We start from the raw sequence: 20,660 nt of genomic DNA, 5'->3' as shown, positions 1-20,660 counted from the left end.
TAGAGATCTTCAGTCTAAAATTCAACAACATTTCTATTGTCTCTCTATTATATTCTCTACATCATCATTTTATTGTCATTTTATAACATCACAATATGTACAAAGGTTCATATGCAAATTAAGGATATTAGTTTCCACTGACAACAAGATAATCATATGATATACCGCTGCATGAAAGAAGCTGTCAGGTTCAAGCTAATAAAACTGCAGTGTCACCATGGTAAAATTTGAGAATTATTTTAAAGGAATTGTATATATCTTTTTACACATCTAACATGAATTTTGTATTTAACCCAGCATTGCCTTTGAAATTTGAACCATGAACACAGAAACACTTCAAAACACATAAAAATTGGTGTAACTTTATCGTAAACTCACCAAGCCTTGATTTGTCAAATCGGCTCTGGTGTCACCTGTATAATTGACTGGAGGGATATTATAGGGCTGGAATAATAACAGATAAAAATAAAATTATCAGATTATTTTGAGGTGTTTCTCAATGGTTAATTTGCAAGTGTAGGGGAGTTTATAGGTTTGTGTTGCTCTAATTGATTCTGTACACACTAAAAACACACACATCATGCTGACATGCTAATGTAACATATCCCTGAAAATAGACTTCATTATTTAAATATCCTTCGAGAAGTTGATGTATACTTGTTTTTATAGGAATGCAGATTTTATTCATGTTGGGTTTAAATATATTTAAATTATTTTACGAGTGATTTCATCTGTAAATTTGTAAAGTTTTGATTATGCCAAGTTTATTCCTGACTAGCTGTAAACAGGTTTTTTACAGTAATCTTCATTTTAATGCGTATTTATTATTCAGAATCGGCCTAATTTGTCTGCCCAACCCAAAATGTTTGTGTGCTTTAATGAGGGGGCTGTATTGAAGGAAATAGGAGGGACGCTTTGAGGAGATGTTGTTTGATCCCAATAACCTAAAGAGACTAAAGTAGCATTGAAGTTTATTTTGAAAACTAATACTTGTTTGATGAAGCACTGAGCTTTATGATGGAGGTCTTTGATATAGAGTACAGTGTGGTTTTATTGTGGAATTAAACTATAAGGTAATCTCTATTTCCTATTAGGGGTTAATTAGCGATAACATCCATTGAAATTTAGGATTTTTTTTTTATGAATGGGTGAGCTGATCCTGACATTGTACTGGTAGTTGACAAAGAGGTGTAAAAATTAAGGATTTACCACTAAAGTCAATCAGATCCTTTGGTTTATGATTACAGTCCATAGCATTTAAAATGATTTTAGATGAGGCTTAGTTATTGGTTGTTTGTGTCAACCTAACTCAGTGGTAACTATACAGTGATCTGAGGGATTGAGTAGGGATGGAAGAGGGGATCTAACTGAGGAGGAAAACCTTAATCTGACTATTTAGGTAACAATCTGGGGGAGCAGGAGTAGAGGGGATCCAACTGGGTAGGGGAAGACTGGACCTGACTAACAATCTGGGGGAGCAGGGGTAGAGGGGATCCAACTGGGTACTGGAAGTCTGGACCTGACTAACAATCTGGGGGAGCAGGGGTAGAGAGGATCCAACTGGGTAGGGGAAGTCTGGACCTGACTAACAATCTGGGGGAGCAGGGGTAGAGGGGATCCAACTGGGTAGGGGAAGTCTGGACCTGACTGGTGATCTGGGGGAGCAGGGGTAGAGGGGATCCAACTGGGTAGGGGACGTCTGGACCTAACTAACAATCTGGGGGAGCAGGGGTAGAGAGGATCCAACTGGGTAGGTAAGTCTGGACCTGACTAACAATCTGGGGGAGCAGGGGTAGAGAGGACCTGACTAACAATCTGGGGGAGCAGGGGTAGAGGGGATCCAACTGGGTAGGGGAAGTCTGGACCTGACTGGTGATCTGGGGGAGCAGGGGTAGAGAGGATCCAACTGGGTAGGGGAAGTCTGGACCTGACTAACAATCTGGGGGAGCAGGGGTAGAGGGGATCCAACTGGGTAGGGGAAGTCTGGACCTGACTAACAATCTGGGGGAGCAGGGGTAGAGGGGATCCAACTGGGTAGGTAAGTCTGGACCTGACTAACAATCTGGGGGAGCAGGGGTAGAGAGGATCCAACTGGGTAGGGGAAGTCTGGACCTGACTAACAATCTGGGGGAGCAGGGGTAGAGGGGATCCAACTGGGTAGGGGAAGTCTGGACCTGACTAACAATCTGGGGGAGCAGGGGTAGAGAGGATCCAACTGGGTAGGGGAAGTCTGGACCTGACTAACAATCTGGGGGAGCAGGGGTAGAGGGGATCCAACTGGGTAGGGGAAGTCTGGACCTGACTAACAATCTGGGGGAGCAGGGGTAGAGAGGATCCAACTGGGTAGGGGAAGTCTGGACCTGACTGGTGATCTGGGGGAGCAGGGGTAGAGGGGATCCAACTGGGTAGGGGAAGTCTGGACCTGACTAACAATCTGGGGGAGCAGGGGTAGAGGGGATCCAACTGGGTAGGTAAGTCTGGACCTGACTGGTGATCTGGGGGAGCAGGGGTAGAGGGGATCCAACTGGGTAGGGGAAGTCTGGACCTGACTGGTGATCTGGGGGAGCAGGGGTAGAGGGGATCCAACTGGGTAGGTAAGTCTGGACCTGACTGGTGATCTGGGGGAGCAGGGGTAGAGAGGATCCAACTGGGTAGGGGACCTGACTAACAATCTGGGGGAGCAGGGGTAGAGAGGATCCAACTGGGTAGGGGAAGTCTGGACATGACTAACAATCTGGGGGAGCAGGGGTAGAGGGGATCCAACTGGGTAGGGGAAGTCTGGACCTGACTGGTGATCTGGGGGAGCAGGGGTAGAGGGGATCCAACTGGGTACTGGAAGTCTGGACCTGACTAACAATCTGGGGGAGCAGGGGTAGAGGGGATCCAACTGGGTAGGGGAAGTCTGGACCTGACTGGTGATCTGGGGGAGCAGGGGTAGAGGGGATCCAACTGGGTACTGGAAGTCTGGACCTGACTAACAATCTGGGGGAGCAAGGGTAGAGGGGATCCACCTGGGTACTGGAAGTCTGGACCTGACTAACAATCTGGGGGAGCAGGGGTAGAGGGGATCCAACTGGGTAGGGGAAGTCTGGACCTGACTAACAATCTGGGGGAGCAGGGGTAGAGGGGATCCAACTGGGTAGGGGAAGTCTGGACCTGACTAACAATCTGGGGGAGCAGGGGTAGAGAGGATCCAACTGGGTAGGGGAAGTCTGGACCTGACTAACAATCTGGGGGAGCAGGGGTAGAGAGGATCCAACTGGGTAGGGGACCTGACTAACAAACTGGGGGAGCAGGGGTAGAGAGGACCTGACTAACAATCTGGGGGAGCAGGGGTAGAGGGGATCCAACTGGGTAGGGGAAGTCTGGACCTGACTGGTGATCTGGGGGAGCAGGGGTAGAGAGGATCCAACTGGGTAGGGGAAGTCTGGACCTGACTAACAATCTGGGGGAGCAGGGGTAGAGGGGATCCAACTGGGTAGGGGAAGTCTGGACCTGACTAACAATCTGGGGGAGCAGGGGTAGAGGGGATCCAACTGGGTAGGTAAGTCTGGACCTGACTAACAATCTGGGGGAGCAGGGGTAGAGAGGATCCAACTGGGTAGGGGAAGTCTGGACCTGACTAACAATCTGGGGGAGCAGGGGTAGAGGGGATCCAACTGGGTAGGTAAGTCTGGACCTGACTAACAATCTGGGGGAGCAGGGGTAGAGAGGATCCAACTGGGTAGGGGAAGTCTGGACCTGACTAACAATCTGGGGGAGCAGGGGTAGAGGGGATCCAACTGGGTAGGGGAAGTCTGGACCTGACTAACAATCTGGGGGAGCAGGGGTAGAGAGGATCCAACTGGGTAGGGGAAGTCTGGACCTGACTGGTGATCTGGGGGAGCAGGGGTAGAGGGGATCCAACTGGGTAGGGGAAGTCTGGACCTGACTAACAATCTGGGGGAGCAGGGGTAGAGGGGATCCAACTGGGTAGGTAAGTCTGGACCTGACTGGTGATCTGGGGGAGCAGGGGTAGAGGGGATCCAACTGGGTAGGGGAAGTCTGGACCTGACTGGTGATCTGGGGGAGCAGGGGTAGAGGGGATCCAACTGGGTAGGTAAGTCTGGACCTGACTGGTGATCTGGGGGAGCAGGGGTAGAGAGGATCCAACTGGGTAGGGGACCTGACTAACAATCTGGGGGAGCAGGGGTAGAGAGGATCCAACTGGGTAGGGGAAGTCTGGACATGACTAACAATCTGGGGGAGCAGGGGTAGAGGGGATCCAACTGGGTAGGGGAAGTCTGGACCTGACTGGTGATCTGGGGGAGCAGGGGTAGAGGGGATCCAACTGGGTACTGGAAGTCTGGACCTGACTAACAATCTGGGGGAGCAGGGGTAGAGGGGATCCAACTGGGTAGGGGAAGTCTGGACCTGACTGGTGATCTGGGGGAGCAGGGGTAGAGGGGATCCAACTGGGTACTGGAAGTCTGGACCTGACTAACAATCTGGGGGAGCAAGGGTAGAGGGGATCCACCTGGGTACTGGAAGTCTGGACCTGACTAACAATCTGGGGGAGCAGGGGTAGAGGGGATCCAACTGGGTAGGGGAAGTCTGGACCTGACTAACAATCTGGAGGAGCAGGGGTAGAGGGGATCCAACTGGGTAGGGGAAGTCTGGACCTGACTAACAATCTGGGGGAGCAGGGGTAGAGAGGATCCAACTGGGTAGGGGAAGTCTGGACCTGACTAACAATCTGGGGGAGCAGGGGTAGAGAGGATCCAACTGGGTAGGGGACCTGACTAACAAACTGGGGGAGCAGGGGTAGAGAGGATCCAACTGGGTAGGGGAAGTCTGGACCTGACTGGTGATCTGGGGGAGCAGGGGTAGAGGGGATCCAACTGGGTACTGGAAGTCTGGACCTGACTAACAATCTGGGGGAGCAGGGGTAGAGGGGATCCAACTGGGTACTGGAAGTCTGGACCTGACTAACAATCTGGGGGAGCAGGGGTAGAGGGGATCCAACTGGGTAGGGGAAGTCTGGACCTGACTAACAATCTTGGGGAGCAGGGGTAGAGGGGATCCAACTGGGTAGGGGAAGTCTGGACCTAACTAACAATCTGGGGGAGCAGGGGTAGAGGGGATCCAACTGGGTACTGGAAGTCTGGACCTGACTGGTGATCTGGGGGAGCAGGGGTAGAGGGGATCCAACTGGGTACTGGAAGTCTGGACCTAACTAACAATCTGGGGGAGCAGGGGTAGAGAGGATCCAACTGGGTACTGGAAGTCTGGATCTGACTAACAATCTGGGGAAGCAGGGGTAGAGGGGATCCAATTGGGTAGGGGAAGTCTGGACCTGACTGGTGATCTGGGGGAGCAGGGATAGAGGGGATCCAACTGGGTAGGGGAAGTCTGGACCTGACTAACAAACTGGGGGAGCAGGGGTAGGGAGGATCCAACTGGGTAGGGGAAGTCTGGACCTGACTAACAAACTGGGGGAGCAGGGGTAGAGAGGATCCAACTGGGAAGGGGAAGTCTGGACCTGACTGGTGATCTGGGGGAGCAGGGGTAGAGATGATCCAACTGGGTAGGTAAGTCTGGACCTGACTAACAATCTGGGGGAGCAGGGGTAGAGGGGATCCAACTGGGTAGGGGAAGTCTGGACCTGACTAACAATCTGGGGGAGCAGGGGTAGAGGGGATCCAACTGGGTAGGGGAAGTCTGGACCTGACTAACAATCTGGGGGAGCAGGGGTAGAGGGGATCCAACTGGGTAGGTAAGTCTGGACCTGACTAACAATCTGGGGGAGCAGGGGTAGAGGGGATCCAACTGGGTAGGGGAAGTCTGGACCTGACTAACAATCTGGGGGAGCAGGGGTAGAGGGGATCCAACTGGGTAGGGGAAGTCTGGACCTGACTAACAATCTGGGGGAGCAGGGGTAGAGGGGATCCAACTGGGTAGGGGACGTCTGGACCTGACTGGTGATCTGGGGGAGCAGGGGTAGAGGGGATCCAACTGGGTAGGGGAAGTCTGGACCTGACTGGTGATCTGGGGGAGCAGGGGTAGAGGGGATCCAACTGGGTAGGGGAAGTCTGGACCTGACTGGTGATCTGGGGGAGCAGGGGTAGAGGGGATCCAACTGGGTAGGGGAAGTCTGAACCTGACTGGTGATCTGGGGGAGCAGGGGTAGAGGGGATCCAACTGGGTAGGTAAGTCTGGACCTGACTAACAATCTGGGGGAGCAGGGGTAGAGAGGATCCAACTGGGTAGGGGAAGTCTGGACCTGACTAACAATCTGGGGGAGCAGGGGTAGAGGGGATCCAACTGGGTAGGGGAAGTCTGGACCTGACTAACAATCTGGGGGAGCAGGGGTAGAGAGGATCCAACTGGGTAGGGGAAGTCTGGACCTGACTGGTGATCTGGGGGAGCAGGGGTAGAGAGGATCCAACTGGGTAGGGGACGTCTGGACCTAACTAACAATCTGGGGGAGGAGGGGTAGAGGGGATCCAACTGGGTAGGGGAAGTCTGGACCTGACTAACAATCTGGGGGAGCAGGGGTAGAGAGGATCCAACTGGGTAGGGGACGTCTGGACCTGACTAACAATCTGGGGGAGGAGGGGTAGAGAGGATCCAACTGGGTAGGGGAAGTCTGGACCTGACTAACAATCTGGGGGAGGAGGGGTAGAGGGGATCCAACTGGGTAGGGGACGTCTGGACCTGACTAACAATCTGGGGGAGGAGGGGTAGAGGGGATCCAACTGGGTAGGGGAAGTCTGGACCTGACTAACAATCTGGGGGAGGAGGGGTAGAGGGGATCCAACTGGGTAGGGGAAGTCTGGACCTGACTAACAATCTGGGGGAGCAGGGGTAGAGGGGATCCAACTGGGTAGGGGAAGCCTTGGAAATCTTGGAGAGGGAGGAGGGCCTAAATCTGACTTGGCGTCCAGGAGGAGGAGAGAGGAGTTAAGGGCAAACTGAACAGCTTACATGGTTGTCATTAGACTGCATGGCTACCAGCCCCTCAGTTCTTTCACTAGCTTATCTCCAACAAGCTTCCCTAAAAAGCTCAATCTTATTTACAATTTTAATATTCTGGAGATAGGGGTCAGTAACATAAAGACCCCGCACAAAAAGTCAATACATCTGAGTTGGATGAATGTAAGGGGTCTTAAGTCTTATAATTACAGGACATTGAAATACATTTGTTGGCATTTGCACTTCAATACATATGGGTGTGTTGTGTGACCAATACCAGATGTGGGTGTGGAGGGCTCACACATATAGTAGTTAACAACATTTTTGGATAAATATCATATGATTATTATCAGATTAGTGTTAACATTATATATGAGCAATCCTCCCTAATCGTTCTGATTGAAATTCCTTTGCCCTTGAGCTCTTTGAAGCTTTAAGACATCAACAATTCAGAGTACAAATTTTAAGTGATTTTGTAGTCTAATCAAACTGGTATGTAACAATCTTTCTGGAAGGAAAAACTGTTCAAAATGTTTGAGATTATATCAGTTTTCTCATGCGAAGATGCAGGAGCGGAAGTGAAATTTGTCCGATTCAGTGTAGCAGACCTGTTTTGTGTTTTAAAGTTTATGGTGTTTATTTCAGTTTCTCAAGAAGCATTGAAGAAATAGATCATAGAAGGTACAAATGAAATCCAGAAAAAATTTCCATATTTTAAAAGTGTTGTTCCGATGATTGATTATAATAAATGTAGCGGAACTGGACCGGGTCAATCATTGACGACCAGGTAACTCCATCAATTGGTAGAGCATCTGACTAGTTTTCAGAGGTCCCAGGTTCAAATCCCGGTCTGGTCGTGCATTTTTCCGCTCCTACTACATTTGGTCCCTGTGACCAAGCTTAAGTAATGTTTCAAGCGAGGCAAATACTTTACTTGACAAGGGGGGTAGGGGGTGGTGAGGTGAGGTGAAACAACAGGAAATTAAGGAAATCTAGAATCCACAATATCAAAAATATGATATATAAACAGGTGCTTCTGTAGAGTTCGATAAATTGAACATATGGTACATCTGAAATCTACAGACAGGCTACATCACCACCATCAGTCAGGTATAGTTATAAATACATGTCAGACTATAGCTACATCACCTCCATCAGTCAGGTATAGTTATAAATACATGTCTGACTATAGCTACATCACCTCCATCAGCCAGGTATAGTTATAAATACATGTCAGACTATAGCTACATCACCTCCATCAGCCAGGTATAGTTATAAATACATGTCAGACTATAGCTACATCACCTCCATCAGCCAGGTATAGTTATAAATACATGTCAGACTATAGCTACATCACCTCCATCAGCCAGGTATAGCTATAAATACATGTCAGACTATAGCTATAGCTACATCACCTCCATCAGCCAGGTATAGTTATAAATACATGTCAGACTATAGCTACATCACCTCCATCAGTCAGGTATAGTTATAAATACATGTCAGACTATAGCTACATCACCACCATCAGCCAGGTATAGTTATAAATACATGTCAGACTATAGCTACATCACCTCCATCAGCCAGGTATAGTTATAAATACATGTCAGACTATAGCTACATCACCTCCATCAGCCAGGTATAGTTATAAATACATGTCAGACTATAGCTACATCACCTCCATCAGCCAGGTATAGCTATAAATACATGTCAGACTATAGCTACATCACCTCCATCAGCCAGGTATAGTTATAAATACATGTCAGACTATAGCTATAGCTACATCACCTCCATCAGCCAGGTATAGTTATAAATACATGTCAGACTATAGCTACATCACCTCCATCAGCCAGGTATAGTTATAAATACATGTCTGACTATAGCTACATCACCTCCATCAGCCAGGTTACAATAGTTATAAATACATGTCTGACTATAGCTACATCACCTACATCAGCCAGGTATAGTTATAAATACATGTCAGACTATAGCTACATCACCTCCATCAGCCAGGTATAGTTATAAATACATGTCAGACTATAGCTACATCACCTCCATCAGCCAGGTATAGCTATAAATACATGTCAAACTATAGCTACATCACCTCCATCAGCCAGGTATAGTTATAAATACATGTCAGACTATAGCTATAGCTACATCACCTCCATCAGCCAGGTATAGTTATAAATACATGTCAGACTATAGCTACATCACCTCCATCAGCCAGGTATAGTTATAAATACATGTCTGACTATAGCTACATCACCTCCATCAGCCAGGTTACAATAGTTATAAATACATGTCTGACTATAGCTACATCACCTACATCAGCCAGGTATAGTTATAAATACATGTCAGACTATAGCTACATCACCTCCATCAGCCAGGTATAGTTATAAATACATGTCAGACTATAGCTACATCACCTCCATCAGCCAGGTATAGTTATAAATACATGTCAGACTATAGCTATAGCTACATCACCTCCATCAGTCAGGTATAGCTATAAATACATGTCAGACTATAGCTATAGCTACATCACCTCCATCAGCCAGGTATAGTTATAAATACATGTCAGACTATAGCTACATCACCTCCATCAGTCAGGTATAGCTATAAATACATGTCAGACTATAGCTACATCACCTCTGTCAGCCAGGTATAGCTATAAATACATGTCAGACTATAGTAACATCACCTCCATCAGTCAGGTATAGCTATAAATACATGTCAGACTATAGCTACATCACCTCCATCAGTCAGGTATAGCTATAAATACATGTCAGACTATAGCTACATCACCTCCATCAGCCAGGTATAGTTATAAATACATGTCAGACTATAGCTACATCACCTCCATCAGTCAGGTATAGTTATAAATACATGTCAGACTATAGCTACATCACCTCCATCAGTCAGGTATAGTTATAAATACATGTCAGACTATAGCTACATCACCTCCATCAGCCAGGTATAGTTATAAATACATGTCAGACTATAGCTACATCACCTCCATCAGTCAGGTATGGCTATAAATACATGTCAGACTATATAAATTGGCAGTGAGTTGTTTCAGTGATTACAATCAAGATTCCAGAGAATTTTTATACAGATCAGACCACTTGTTCATACCTGTAATCAGTTTTAGTTTACTCATTGATAATGATAAGATAATTAGTGGAGAGTTTGGAAGCTGTATAATAAATGATAGTGATTTTGTAAGGTGAAGTCATTAGCAGGTGATTAAGCGTAGATATACTTGTGTTTGAAATATACGCCTTAAATATTTTAATTGTCTTTACCAGTAATTCCATCAGTAAGTCTTTGTGCTTTATTAATGCATATGAATTTTCCTACCCAACAGAAATAATTGATGTAATTCTGCTTTAAGCTCTAAAAGTATCAAAGAGTAGGTAATGATGTAATAATCCAAGCAACAAAATTTTTAATCATCCAACATATTTTTGCAAAGACTAATATATATAGAGACATATTTCCATATATTCGCATCATTTATGTAATATTTTTAACAGCTACCTTTGCATTTCGGCCAAAAAGAATGATAGAGTAATTACTTATATACACTATTACTGTTATGCTGATTATCAAATTATTGTAAAATAAATGAAAAATGGTTAATTTCAAATATAGGGTGTGTTAGAAAAAGGAAACAAGAAAAAGTAAGGATCTTTTACTTTTAAATATATCAGATATTTATACACTTTTATAGAAAAGCCATCACAAAAAAAGGGGCTTATAAATATTTTGAATCACAGAATTACTGGAATCCTAGATGAAGAAAGGGAACGTAAGCAAAATTTGTTCCACATTTTGGTAAAATTTATGGATGTTGGTGATACTGAGGTAATGTCAAGGTCATTTAATGACCTTAGACCTATTGGTCATTAATATACCTATATAGATATCATATTTCTGGCCATTAGTGTTTCATTCCCTCAGATCTGAAAACAATGAGTTATTTAGCTGGTTGTTTTGTTTATAAGGGGCGTCCTTATCTCACTAACAGAGCTTCAGTCTTTTCCTCTGATGTATGAAACGATATACAAAAAAATGTTAGAACTCTACTCTAACTGACACTGGAATTTTCTTCTTTTTTTCATTCTTCTGTCAACTTCAGCATTTTTAGCTTACTCATGTGAGATATTACGGTCCTTACCATCTATCATTGGGTTGTTTGTGTCTTTTTTATATTCCAACTTCTTGGCACAATTTACTTTGTGCTTCGTGGTATTTCCATGTTATGTTTACAAAAAAGAAAGCTCTTAAGATTAAATACAAGTAGATACGATCAAGGAGGAGACAGTACGATTTGTTTAAATACTGCATAAAATAAATGGCTTGATTTGACTGATGGATTTCTAATAAAGTTATTCTTGTGCTCAAAATGAGAACTATAGGGTAGTAGTGACACGGAACCTCCAGACATATATCAATAACAATTGAACATACCTATAGAATATGATATTTACCTTTAAATACATAGATCTACGATGTTTCCTCACAAAAAAAATTGTACGTTGATATAACTATATAACGTGTCCGTGTTAATTGATATAACTATATAATGTGTCCGTTTTAATCGTTATAACTATATAATGTGTGCGTTTTAATCGATATAATGTGTCAGTTTTAATTGATTTTATTTGTTGTATTCATATTCGTGGTTACGATAGCAACAACAAAAACAACAAACTTTTGTTTTCTTTTCATAAGATTTTATTGAAAGAATTCAACGTTCATGTTATACAGTACATAATGTGTCTGTTTTAATTGAAATAACTATAAAATGTGTTTTATTAACAATTAATATCATTAATTGAATATATATTACGCGAGAAACGCAATTATTAAAAAATGTCAGGTATTTTTTAATTCATTTATTCAACTTGAAAACTGGACATCTATTTTTTCACATGAATATTGCAGACACATAACTTTAAACTTTCTGTTCAACCTGCATCTCGCCAACTTACCCTATGTGGTAAGTTTTAATTTTGACATCTGTATCATAGAAATTGTGATATTGTGAACAAGCCCTTCAACATCAAATCAGCTGGGACAGAAATATAAACCAGGGTTAGGGTAGCATAGATGTTACTATCTAGTAATGGAAAATTCACTGTAGGGAGATTGTTGCTTATAAACAGATGAATAAGGCCTATATAATTATATGTATCTTGTGCAATATTCAATATTTCAAACGCACAACTAACCCTGAGCAAAACACATTACATGAACATATAAATATAATTATACCAAACATGTAATTTAAAACAAAATAAAATAAATTAAGGACAAGTACATTAACATATTTGGTAATATTTGTATGCACAGCAAATATGATTTCATTTATATATCAAAAATACAATAATAAAGTCGGCTTATTTTCGAGATATATTTCACTGCAAGGAATCCAAGGCTTACTTTCAAGTATGGCCTATTTTCAAAGCTGGTATATTTTCAAGATATACATGTATTTGACTGCAGGAAATCCGCGGCTTACTTTCAAGACCGGCCTATTTTCGATTCAGGCTTATTATCCAGATTTTAGGGTATCAATATCGCCAATATTGTTTTGTTATCTAAAGACAACACATCATCAGTATATATACCTGAAGGTAAAATTGTATTCTTGCCTGTTCTGTAAGTTTAATATAAGCCTTTTTAACGTTATGAACCTCACATAAAAAACAAGTCAGCACAGAGGAGCACAGCTTGTTCTCATGGGTACGCCAGTTAGTCTATTGGAAGATCTTGTCAACAAACCTGATTCAGAAAGATGGTGTAAACCAGACTATTATCTCAATTTCCTCCTTGGTATATTGATTGATGATTGCCTTGTTGAGAGAGCAGTATATATAATTGCCTCATCATATTGTCAAGATGGTGGAGGGGCGGGCAGTATTGCCTCATAATATTGTCAAGATGGTGGAAGGGAGGGCAGTATTGCCTCATAATATTGTCAAGATGGTGGAAGGGAGGGCAGTATTGCCTCATAATATTGTCAAGATGGTGGAAGGGGAGGGCAGTATTGTCTCATCATATTGTCAAGATGGTGGAAGGGAGGGCAGTATTGTCTCATTATATTGTCAAGATGATGGAAGGGAGGGCAGTATTGTCTCATCATATTGTCAAGATGGTGGAAGGGGAGGGCAGTATTGCCTCATAATATTGTCAAGACGGTGGAAGGGAGGGCAGTATTGCCTCATCACATTGTCAAGACGGTGGAAGGGAGGGCAGTATTGCCTCATCACATTGTCAAGATGGTGGAGGGGAGGGGAATATTGTCTCATCATATTGTCAAGATGATGGAGGGGCGGGCAGTAATGCCTCATAATTGATCGCAAAAGTGGTCAATTTGGCTAAATTGATGTAAACAACTTCTTCTCTGGAACTAAGCAATGGATATCACTCATATTTGACTGGTAGCATCCTAATATGGGGTAGGGATTCAAAATGTTAGAAATGGTGGGGCTGACTCCTTGGGGGCCTGAGGGACCAAAAGGGTCTTTTTAGCCAATTTAACATTGGCTAAAATGCTTAGACATTTGATAATATGGAAGTAATTGATGAATAGCTGTTATATTTGATTGGTAGCATCCTTACGGGGTAACGATTTGAAATTGTACAAATGGTGGGGTCTGACCCCTTTTGGGGCCTAAGAGTCGGTCCATTTGGCAATATTGATATTAATGACTTCTTCTCTGGCACTAAGCAATGTACATTTTGTATGACATTGATATTCCAATGGTAACATCCCCGGGAGGTTAGGATTCAAATTTATACAAATATTGAGGCTGACACCCCCCACCCCCACCCCAACCCCTGGGGTTTGGGGTCTTTCTCCACCCTTGAAGACTTATTTCTTTTGTTTTTTTCTTTGTAACCATTCAGATCCCCACCCCATAATCATATGTAGCCTTGCAGGGCATCAAGAGATTAACACAATCCTGATGTAAAAAATAGGCCCAGGGTTCTTTCCCCACCCCAAGGGACTTACTTCTGGGAAAAAATGCAATCATGTTGAATCTTGACTTTGTTTCTGGGTTATATCTTTGAAGCAGTTGAGATCCCCACAACTTAATCATACATCAACAAATAAAGCTATTAGCAAATGGAACATCAACATTATTTTGACGTTTGCTCAAATAAACTAGGTGAGCAATACAGGCCCTCAGGGCCTCTTGTTTTTAATTTGTAATATGGTATATGCAGAGTGTATAATACAAGAGTGCAGAAATCAAATGTTTCTATAGAGAACATTTCTCAGGAGCTGTAAAATAGTATACGAAGCTGAAACTTTTACTTTGTAACATGAAGCTCATTTAATGTATGTATGTTATTTCATTTACTTATTCAAGGTTAGATGCACTTGTTTCTAAAAAATTATAATCTCCAGTGATTAAATCATTTCTCTATTTTGATTGAGGATATTTCCTACTTGCAAACTGAATTTAAGAGCCGAAATTTGGTCCCCGAGAGTCCCATTGAGATTTACATTTTTCCCAGTTTGTAAAATCACATATCAGTTTATAAAATCTAATGATTTTTTTCTGATGATTGTGATATATGATCCTTACCTGGTAGTTCTTCAAAAGTACAGAAAAAGTCTTCAGGTTTGAGATGTCTGATGTTTTTTGCATCAGTTTACTCGAGCTCCAACTCCTTGAAAATTTATGTCAGAGTATTAGAAGTACAGTGAGGAAAAAGTAAAGATTTAAACTCTGAGTCATAATGAAACCTTTCATCAACATTAAAGTAAAAACTCTTACAAATGAATGATTTTACTTAAATTAGAACGTCAAAAATCGTTACAGATATATTTTTGTGTCGGAGCACAGGTACCTCATTCTAATTAACTCTCCATTAAACATATACATTCCACATTTCAAAGCAGTGTTGTGTTTTGTGTGGGCTTTAAATTCCAACAGTCTGCAAGCGAACATCTATATGAAATTTGTTGAAGTCTGTCATGGATATTTAAGGAACCTTCAACATCAATGTTGATAGGAAAGATGATCTCAGTGGTGCCCTTGGTAAGGCCCCGGACAGATTGGGCATCTCATTGTTGATGGGCGGAGGCCTCAAATAGACATGTTTTCTGCTCTATTGGGAAGGGTGGAGCTTTTTTACAAGCCATCTGTCATCAAAATGCCAATGGTTATCCATCTTTACAAGTCCTTCTGTACATGTCTACACATTGATAAAGTGGCTGAGGAAAGGATGCTTTTCTTAGATTTATTTAAAAGTACTTAGATATATATATTTTAGATATCTCCTTAATGATTCATTTGTTTAAGTGCTTGAATTAAAACATGAATAGATGTAAGGATATTTGTCTTGTCAGTTGTCTACATTTCAGTCTGGTTATTTTGGTGTTACACATGCATCATCTTCATTATATTGCTGTTAAGTTAGGTCTCCCTTAGGTTTGATATACATTGTGATTGGTCTTGACCTTTGAACTCTTACATGTTCAACATGTCCATCATGTATACAGTAATATATGACCTTCATCAGAAACCTGGGATGTCCATAATTTATACAGAAATATTTCAACTTCATCACAACCCTGGCATGTCCATCCTCTATACAGTATAATATGACCTTCATCAGAACCCTCAAATGTCCCTCATATATACAGTAATAATCATTACAACCTTCACCAGTACCCTCAAATGTCCCTCATATATACAGTAATAATCATTAAGACCTTCATCAGTACCCTCAAATGTCCCTCATATATACAGTAATAATCATTACAACCTTCACCAGTACCCTCAAATGTCCCTCATATATACAGTAATAATCATTACGACCTTCATCAGTACCCTCAAATGCATGTCCCTCATATATTTAGTAATAATTATTACGACCTTCACCAGAACCCGACCTTCACCAGAACCCATACATGTCTTGATACAGTAATAATTTGCCTGCCATATCTCCTGTGTAAACCCAGTTTATTGGTTGGCTGGACAACTAAATCAGAACCCTTTGATCAGGGACCATGCCCTAAAATTGGCCACATGATTAATCCTGACTTGTATAGTCTTCAAGTGGTAGTTGGTCTGGTTAAATTGAAGGTTATAGTACAGTAGTGGTACCCCTATAACAGGGGAGATGGAAAACAACCATTAACACTAATTACATGGAGTCATAAAGGAGATGAAAAAAGGTATTACTAAGGTATTTATTCCGCTGCTAGCAATCAGCTTTTTCAGATAGGCATCTCAGACAACCAATGCCCTGTTGACGAATACTCAAATAATGAACAGTGGAAATCACTTTTCAGATGGAGTGAAGAGTGACACTGCTGGAAACGGGTTACACATCAGATAGCAACCAAGCTAAAAGTTTTTAAAGTCGAGGTTGTCTGTGGGTTTCATGCTGATCCTTATCTCTGTATGGTATCTCAATGGAAAACCTTTTATTGTTTTGTCATTAGTTTAGTCTCTCCAGTGGTTTTCATTTTTTCTTGTTTCGGAAACATTAAGTAGTTTACATTCCCTCTGAACCATCTACTGTTAAACAACTCTTTTCATTTCCCATCCTGACATTATTTTTTCTTTGCCATCCTTTGTAAATGCTATTAAATAAATGCTGTATTGTGGGAAGGGAGAAGCAGATAAGACTCAACAGACAAAGTATTGTAAGTGTACCCAGAGGTCTGGAACTGCCATCAAATGCATGCTGTTTCTCATGCTGTGTAAGGCTCCTAGAGCGGAACAGCTCCAATGATCAAACATTGTTCCAGCATTTACCAACAATGTGTTGATTACCATTGTCTGCAAGTATTTGTAACTTTCACTTTAACAACAACCATTACTAACTAGCAATAGAAAGTTTAATGGTTTTAATATGTTGACTATAATACTTCCAAAAATGACATCTTTTATATAGGCGACGCAGCCACTTCTTTGGAAGTCTAGTATGATCTATGATGAATATTTTCTGCAAATACTTTGAATTAAAGCTATAGTAATTCTCTTCAGCTCTCTTGCCACAAGACATGCAGTTTTCTAAATGTTCTGTCTGTGAGTATTGTAATATATACCTTCATATCTGAAGTTAAAAGTGTCTCTTGTGTGTATATCTAACCTGATTTTGAAGTGTTGATATTTCCATGAGAAATATCAACTGTTCTATTGTACATATTAACTAGCAAAGGCATTTTGTGTAAAACACTGGGTTAACCCCCATCAAAATATACTGGAAGTGTGTATCTGTACCATATACTGTTAAGTTGTACTCATGGCTGTGAAATATGCTGAAAGGGTACTGATGTACCAGAAACTGTAAAATTAACATACTACGTGTATACTGATATAGATTGGGGATGTATTAACATACTGAAATTGTACTGCTACCAGGGTTGTAAAACATACTAAAATTGTGCTGCTGATAGCTGTACCAGCTATAGTTGTAAAACATACTGAAATTTTGCTGCTGATAGCTGTACCAGGGTTGTAAAACATACTGAAATTCTGCTGCTCATAGCTTTACCAGGGTTGTAAAACATACTGAAAGCATGATGCTGATAGCTGTACCAGCTATAATTGTAAAACATACTGAAATTGTGCTGCTCATAGCTGTACCCGGGTTGTAAAACGTACTGAAATTGTGCTGCTGATAGCTGTACCAGGGTTGTAAAACATACTGAAAGCATGATGCTGATAGCTGTACCAGCTATAATTGTAAAACATACTGAAATTGTGCTGCTCATATAGCTGTACCCGGGTTGTAAAACGTACTGAAATTGTACTGCTGATAGCTGTACCAGGGTTGTAAAACATACTGAAAGCATGCTGCTCATAGCTGCACCAGGGTTGTAAAACATACTGAAAGTGTGCTGCTGCCTGCTGTACCAGGGTTGTTAAATATACTGATTGTGTGCTGCCAATTTGATTATAGTGATGTGTGTGTGTTCCTATATGTCTGTGTGCCAGTACAGGTCTTAGTCCCCACTGATAAGTAGATATAAAACGCTATCCCAGCTCTCAAGTACGTGCCAATGTCAACCTACATACCAACCAAATTTTTCTCAAGGCTTGTAAAACATTTTCATACAAATATCTACTAATTGGCCAAAAGTTATAAAAACATTTAGTTATCTTTCAGGACCAAAATATAAAGCCATCATCAGCCCTCGATAGCTTCTCCACAGCTGTTTAACTCGGCCAGAATTCCAATCAGAATTCAAAAATTTTAAGGATCTTTTTGCCTGAATATCGGTGCTTCTTGATGAAAAAATAGCTTTATCAGTTTGTGAGACATGTGCTCACGTGTTTGAAGCTGATAGGTTTGGCGATAGTGAGCTACAGCGTGCTGTAACTTGTTAGAGGTAGACACTAAAACACTGAGCTATCAAAACTTGAACACTTATTTTTAAATAGACTAAAAAAATGAAATAATATTTTTGCGATGGAACAGATGTTGGGTATCATTGAAAGTTATAGTAGATATCTACATTCTGTAGTATTTTTACAAGTGAAAGATTGTTCAGTGAAAGTTGACGTTTATAAAAAGGATACATAAACTGGTATCTCATGTTTATGCAGTGTGTACTTCAACACTGCCTCAAGTTGTTGCACCATCAAATTAAAAAAATGATGTCATTCAAGTTAAAGCTAAAGGCAATTAATTGTTCTTTTAATGTAAGTCTCAACAACAGAAAAAAAGTATTAGGAGACTCAATCTCACCTTATTATACAAGCATGGTTGTTTTGATATGTAAATTATGTCAGTCCTGAATCAAGATCATTTTAAGTTGATTCTAGATAGGGCCCTCAGATAACAGTCTTCTCAGTTTTCATGAACAAATCATTCATCAAACATATAACTGTTGAGGAATTTTCTATGCAACAAACATTAATCTTGTCCATTTTCTTTACAATCAAGTGCTGTAAACATATCACATATTCATATTCTAGTCATCTGCAGTTTGTCAACGTAATTATGTTTAAACAATTTAAATAATAATTATAACTGATCTATTTTGCAGTGACAGGGACAACGCCCACATGTCCAGCCAATCACTCGCCCTGTGACAATGACAGGTGTGTAAGTAACGACTGGATATGTGATGGTGACAACGATTGTGGGGATAACAGTGACGAACTCAAGTGTTGTAAGTTCTCAATTTAATTTTCAGATTAAAAAAAATTCTTTTTGTTCCCCTCTATAGCCAAGAATACATTTGCAATAAGAATATTTATGGGTAAGCCTCATTGTGATATGCATGTGGGTTAATGTTGCCCTTTGAAAACTGCTAACATCAATGTCATGTGACCAGCATGAGGGGCAGCATTAACACTTGGTCGATTAAACTGCCCAGATCATCCCACTACCACATGTTTAGGTCACCTGAGCAAAGCTCAGTTTCGCTCAGGTGACCTTTTCCAATCCGGCCATACATGCAGTCATTAGTTAATCATTTTTAGGTAACATTTTCTTAGAATGGAAGTGAAGCGAAAACAAAGAGAAAACAGGTATAGCAGATAAAAGTGACAGTCAGATCGATAACATATCTGAGATCATTTCCTGGATGTAAATCCCATGTTTTTGGTCAAATTGACTGGAATTTCAAAAATATTCTCAAGATCCAGATTTGGTAGAATAGAATACTCTTCATGGATGGACAGGTCCTAAGGTGATTTATCAAAATTGTAAATTTCATGGCCCATAGGTTTCATGTTTCTCCCTGGAGAGGTACTAAACTTTTCTATAGTTTATGAAGGAAAATCACATTTTAATGGAAATGATTCAAATTTGGTTAGAATTATGAGGAGGAGCGAAACAAACTACTTTTTACATAGCAACAGTTTAGAAATACATTGTAAATACATAGAGTTAGTTATATGTTTAAGACTCAGGTGAATGTTAAGGCCCATGGGCCTCTTTTAATGTGTAAATTCCAGTAAACATTATATATTCTTTAGCATAAATAGAAACGAAAGAAAAGTGCTGTCAAATCTCCCAAATATTTATTTGAAACCATTATGTGATGTACATTGAGATTTTAAAGCCAATTAGATTGGCACATATATAATAAATTGGAATGCTTTTCTTCATTACTTGATGAATTCAGACATTTTACATGATTAGTTGGCAGTTTTCATTATTTTCATCTAAAAATCCTCCTAATTACATTTATGTGATCAACATTGATTTTGAGTAATGGGATGCACTGGGGCGATTAAGGGATTCATAGAGCAGGTGTTAATGTGCATGTTACGAAATTGGAACTCTTCAGTGTGTCTAGTACCGAAAGCAGCATCGAAACAAACAAATGAGCTGATGCATGGATGAAATGAATCGTAATTAATTAAATAAATTATTTACAGATCTTTTCCAAAAGCATATCGAGTATCATGTAGAATGTTTTTGGTTCTGTGTTCAAGTTGGTTGATCCAACACTGGTAAAAACCACTATCCATATAGTTGCCTTGACAGCCAATCCCAGCCATTATCACAAGTGCCCCAACAAAGTTGAAATCTTATGCATAACTGAACATTTTATCATATCTCATGAATTTAAATGTATTTAAACTAACAAAAATACTTTACATCGATACACTATTAAGCAAAAAAATGGGGTGAAACACTATATATATAGCTAGCCCATGTGTAATTGTAATTTGTGTAAGAGTTATCTCCCTCTACCAAAATTTGCATTATAATCTAAG

The 20,660-nt window shown here is 41.2% G+C and overlaps 1 protein-coding gene across 1 annotated transcript in view; it reads left to right on the top strand.

The window, feature by feature from the left end:
* The window catches only part of LOC117335371 (low-density lipoprotein receptor-related protein 4-like), a 137,373-nt gene that overhangs the window by 61,225 nt on the left and 55,488 nt on the right, over positions 1-20,660 (top strand). Inside the window, 1 exon segment of the mRNA XM_033895327.1 lies at positions 18,977-19,102. Coding sequence (XP_033751218.1) covers positions 18,977-19,102 — 126 coding nt within the window.

This window comes from Pecten maximus, chromosome 10 (genome assembly GCF_902652985.1).
Source record: "Pecten maximus chromosome 10, xPecMax1.1, whole genome shotgun sequence".
NCBI lineage: Eukaryota > Metazoa > Mollusca > Bivalvia > Pectinida > Pectinidae > Pecten > Pecten maximus.
The sequence above is the reverse complement of the archived record's forward strand: the minus strand, read 5'-3'. Positions and strand labels throughout refer to the sequence as shown.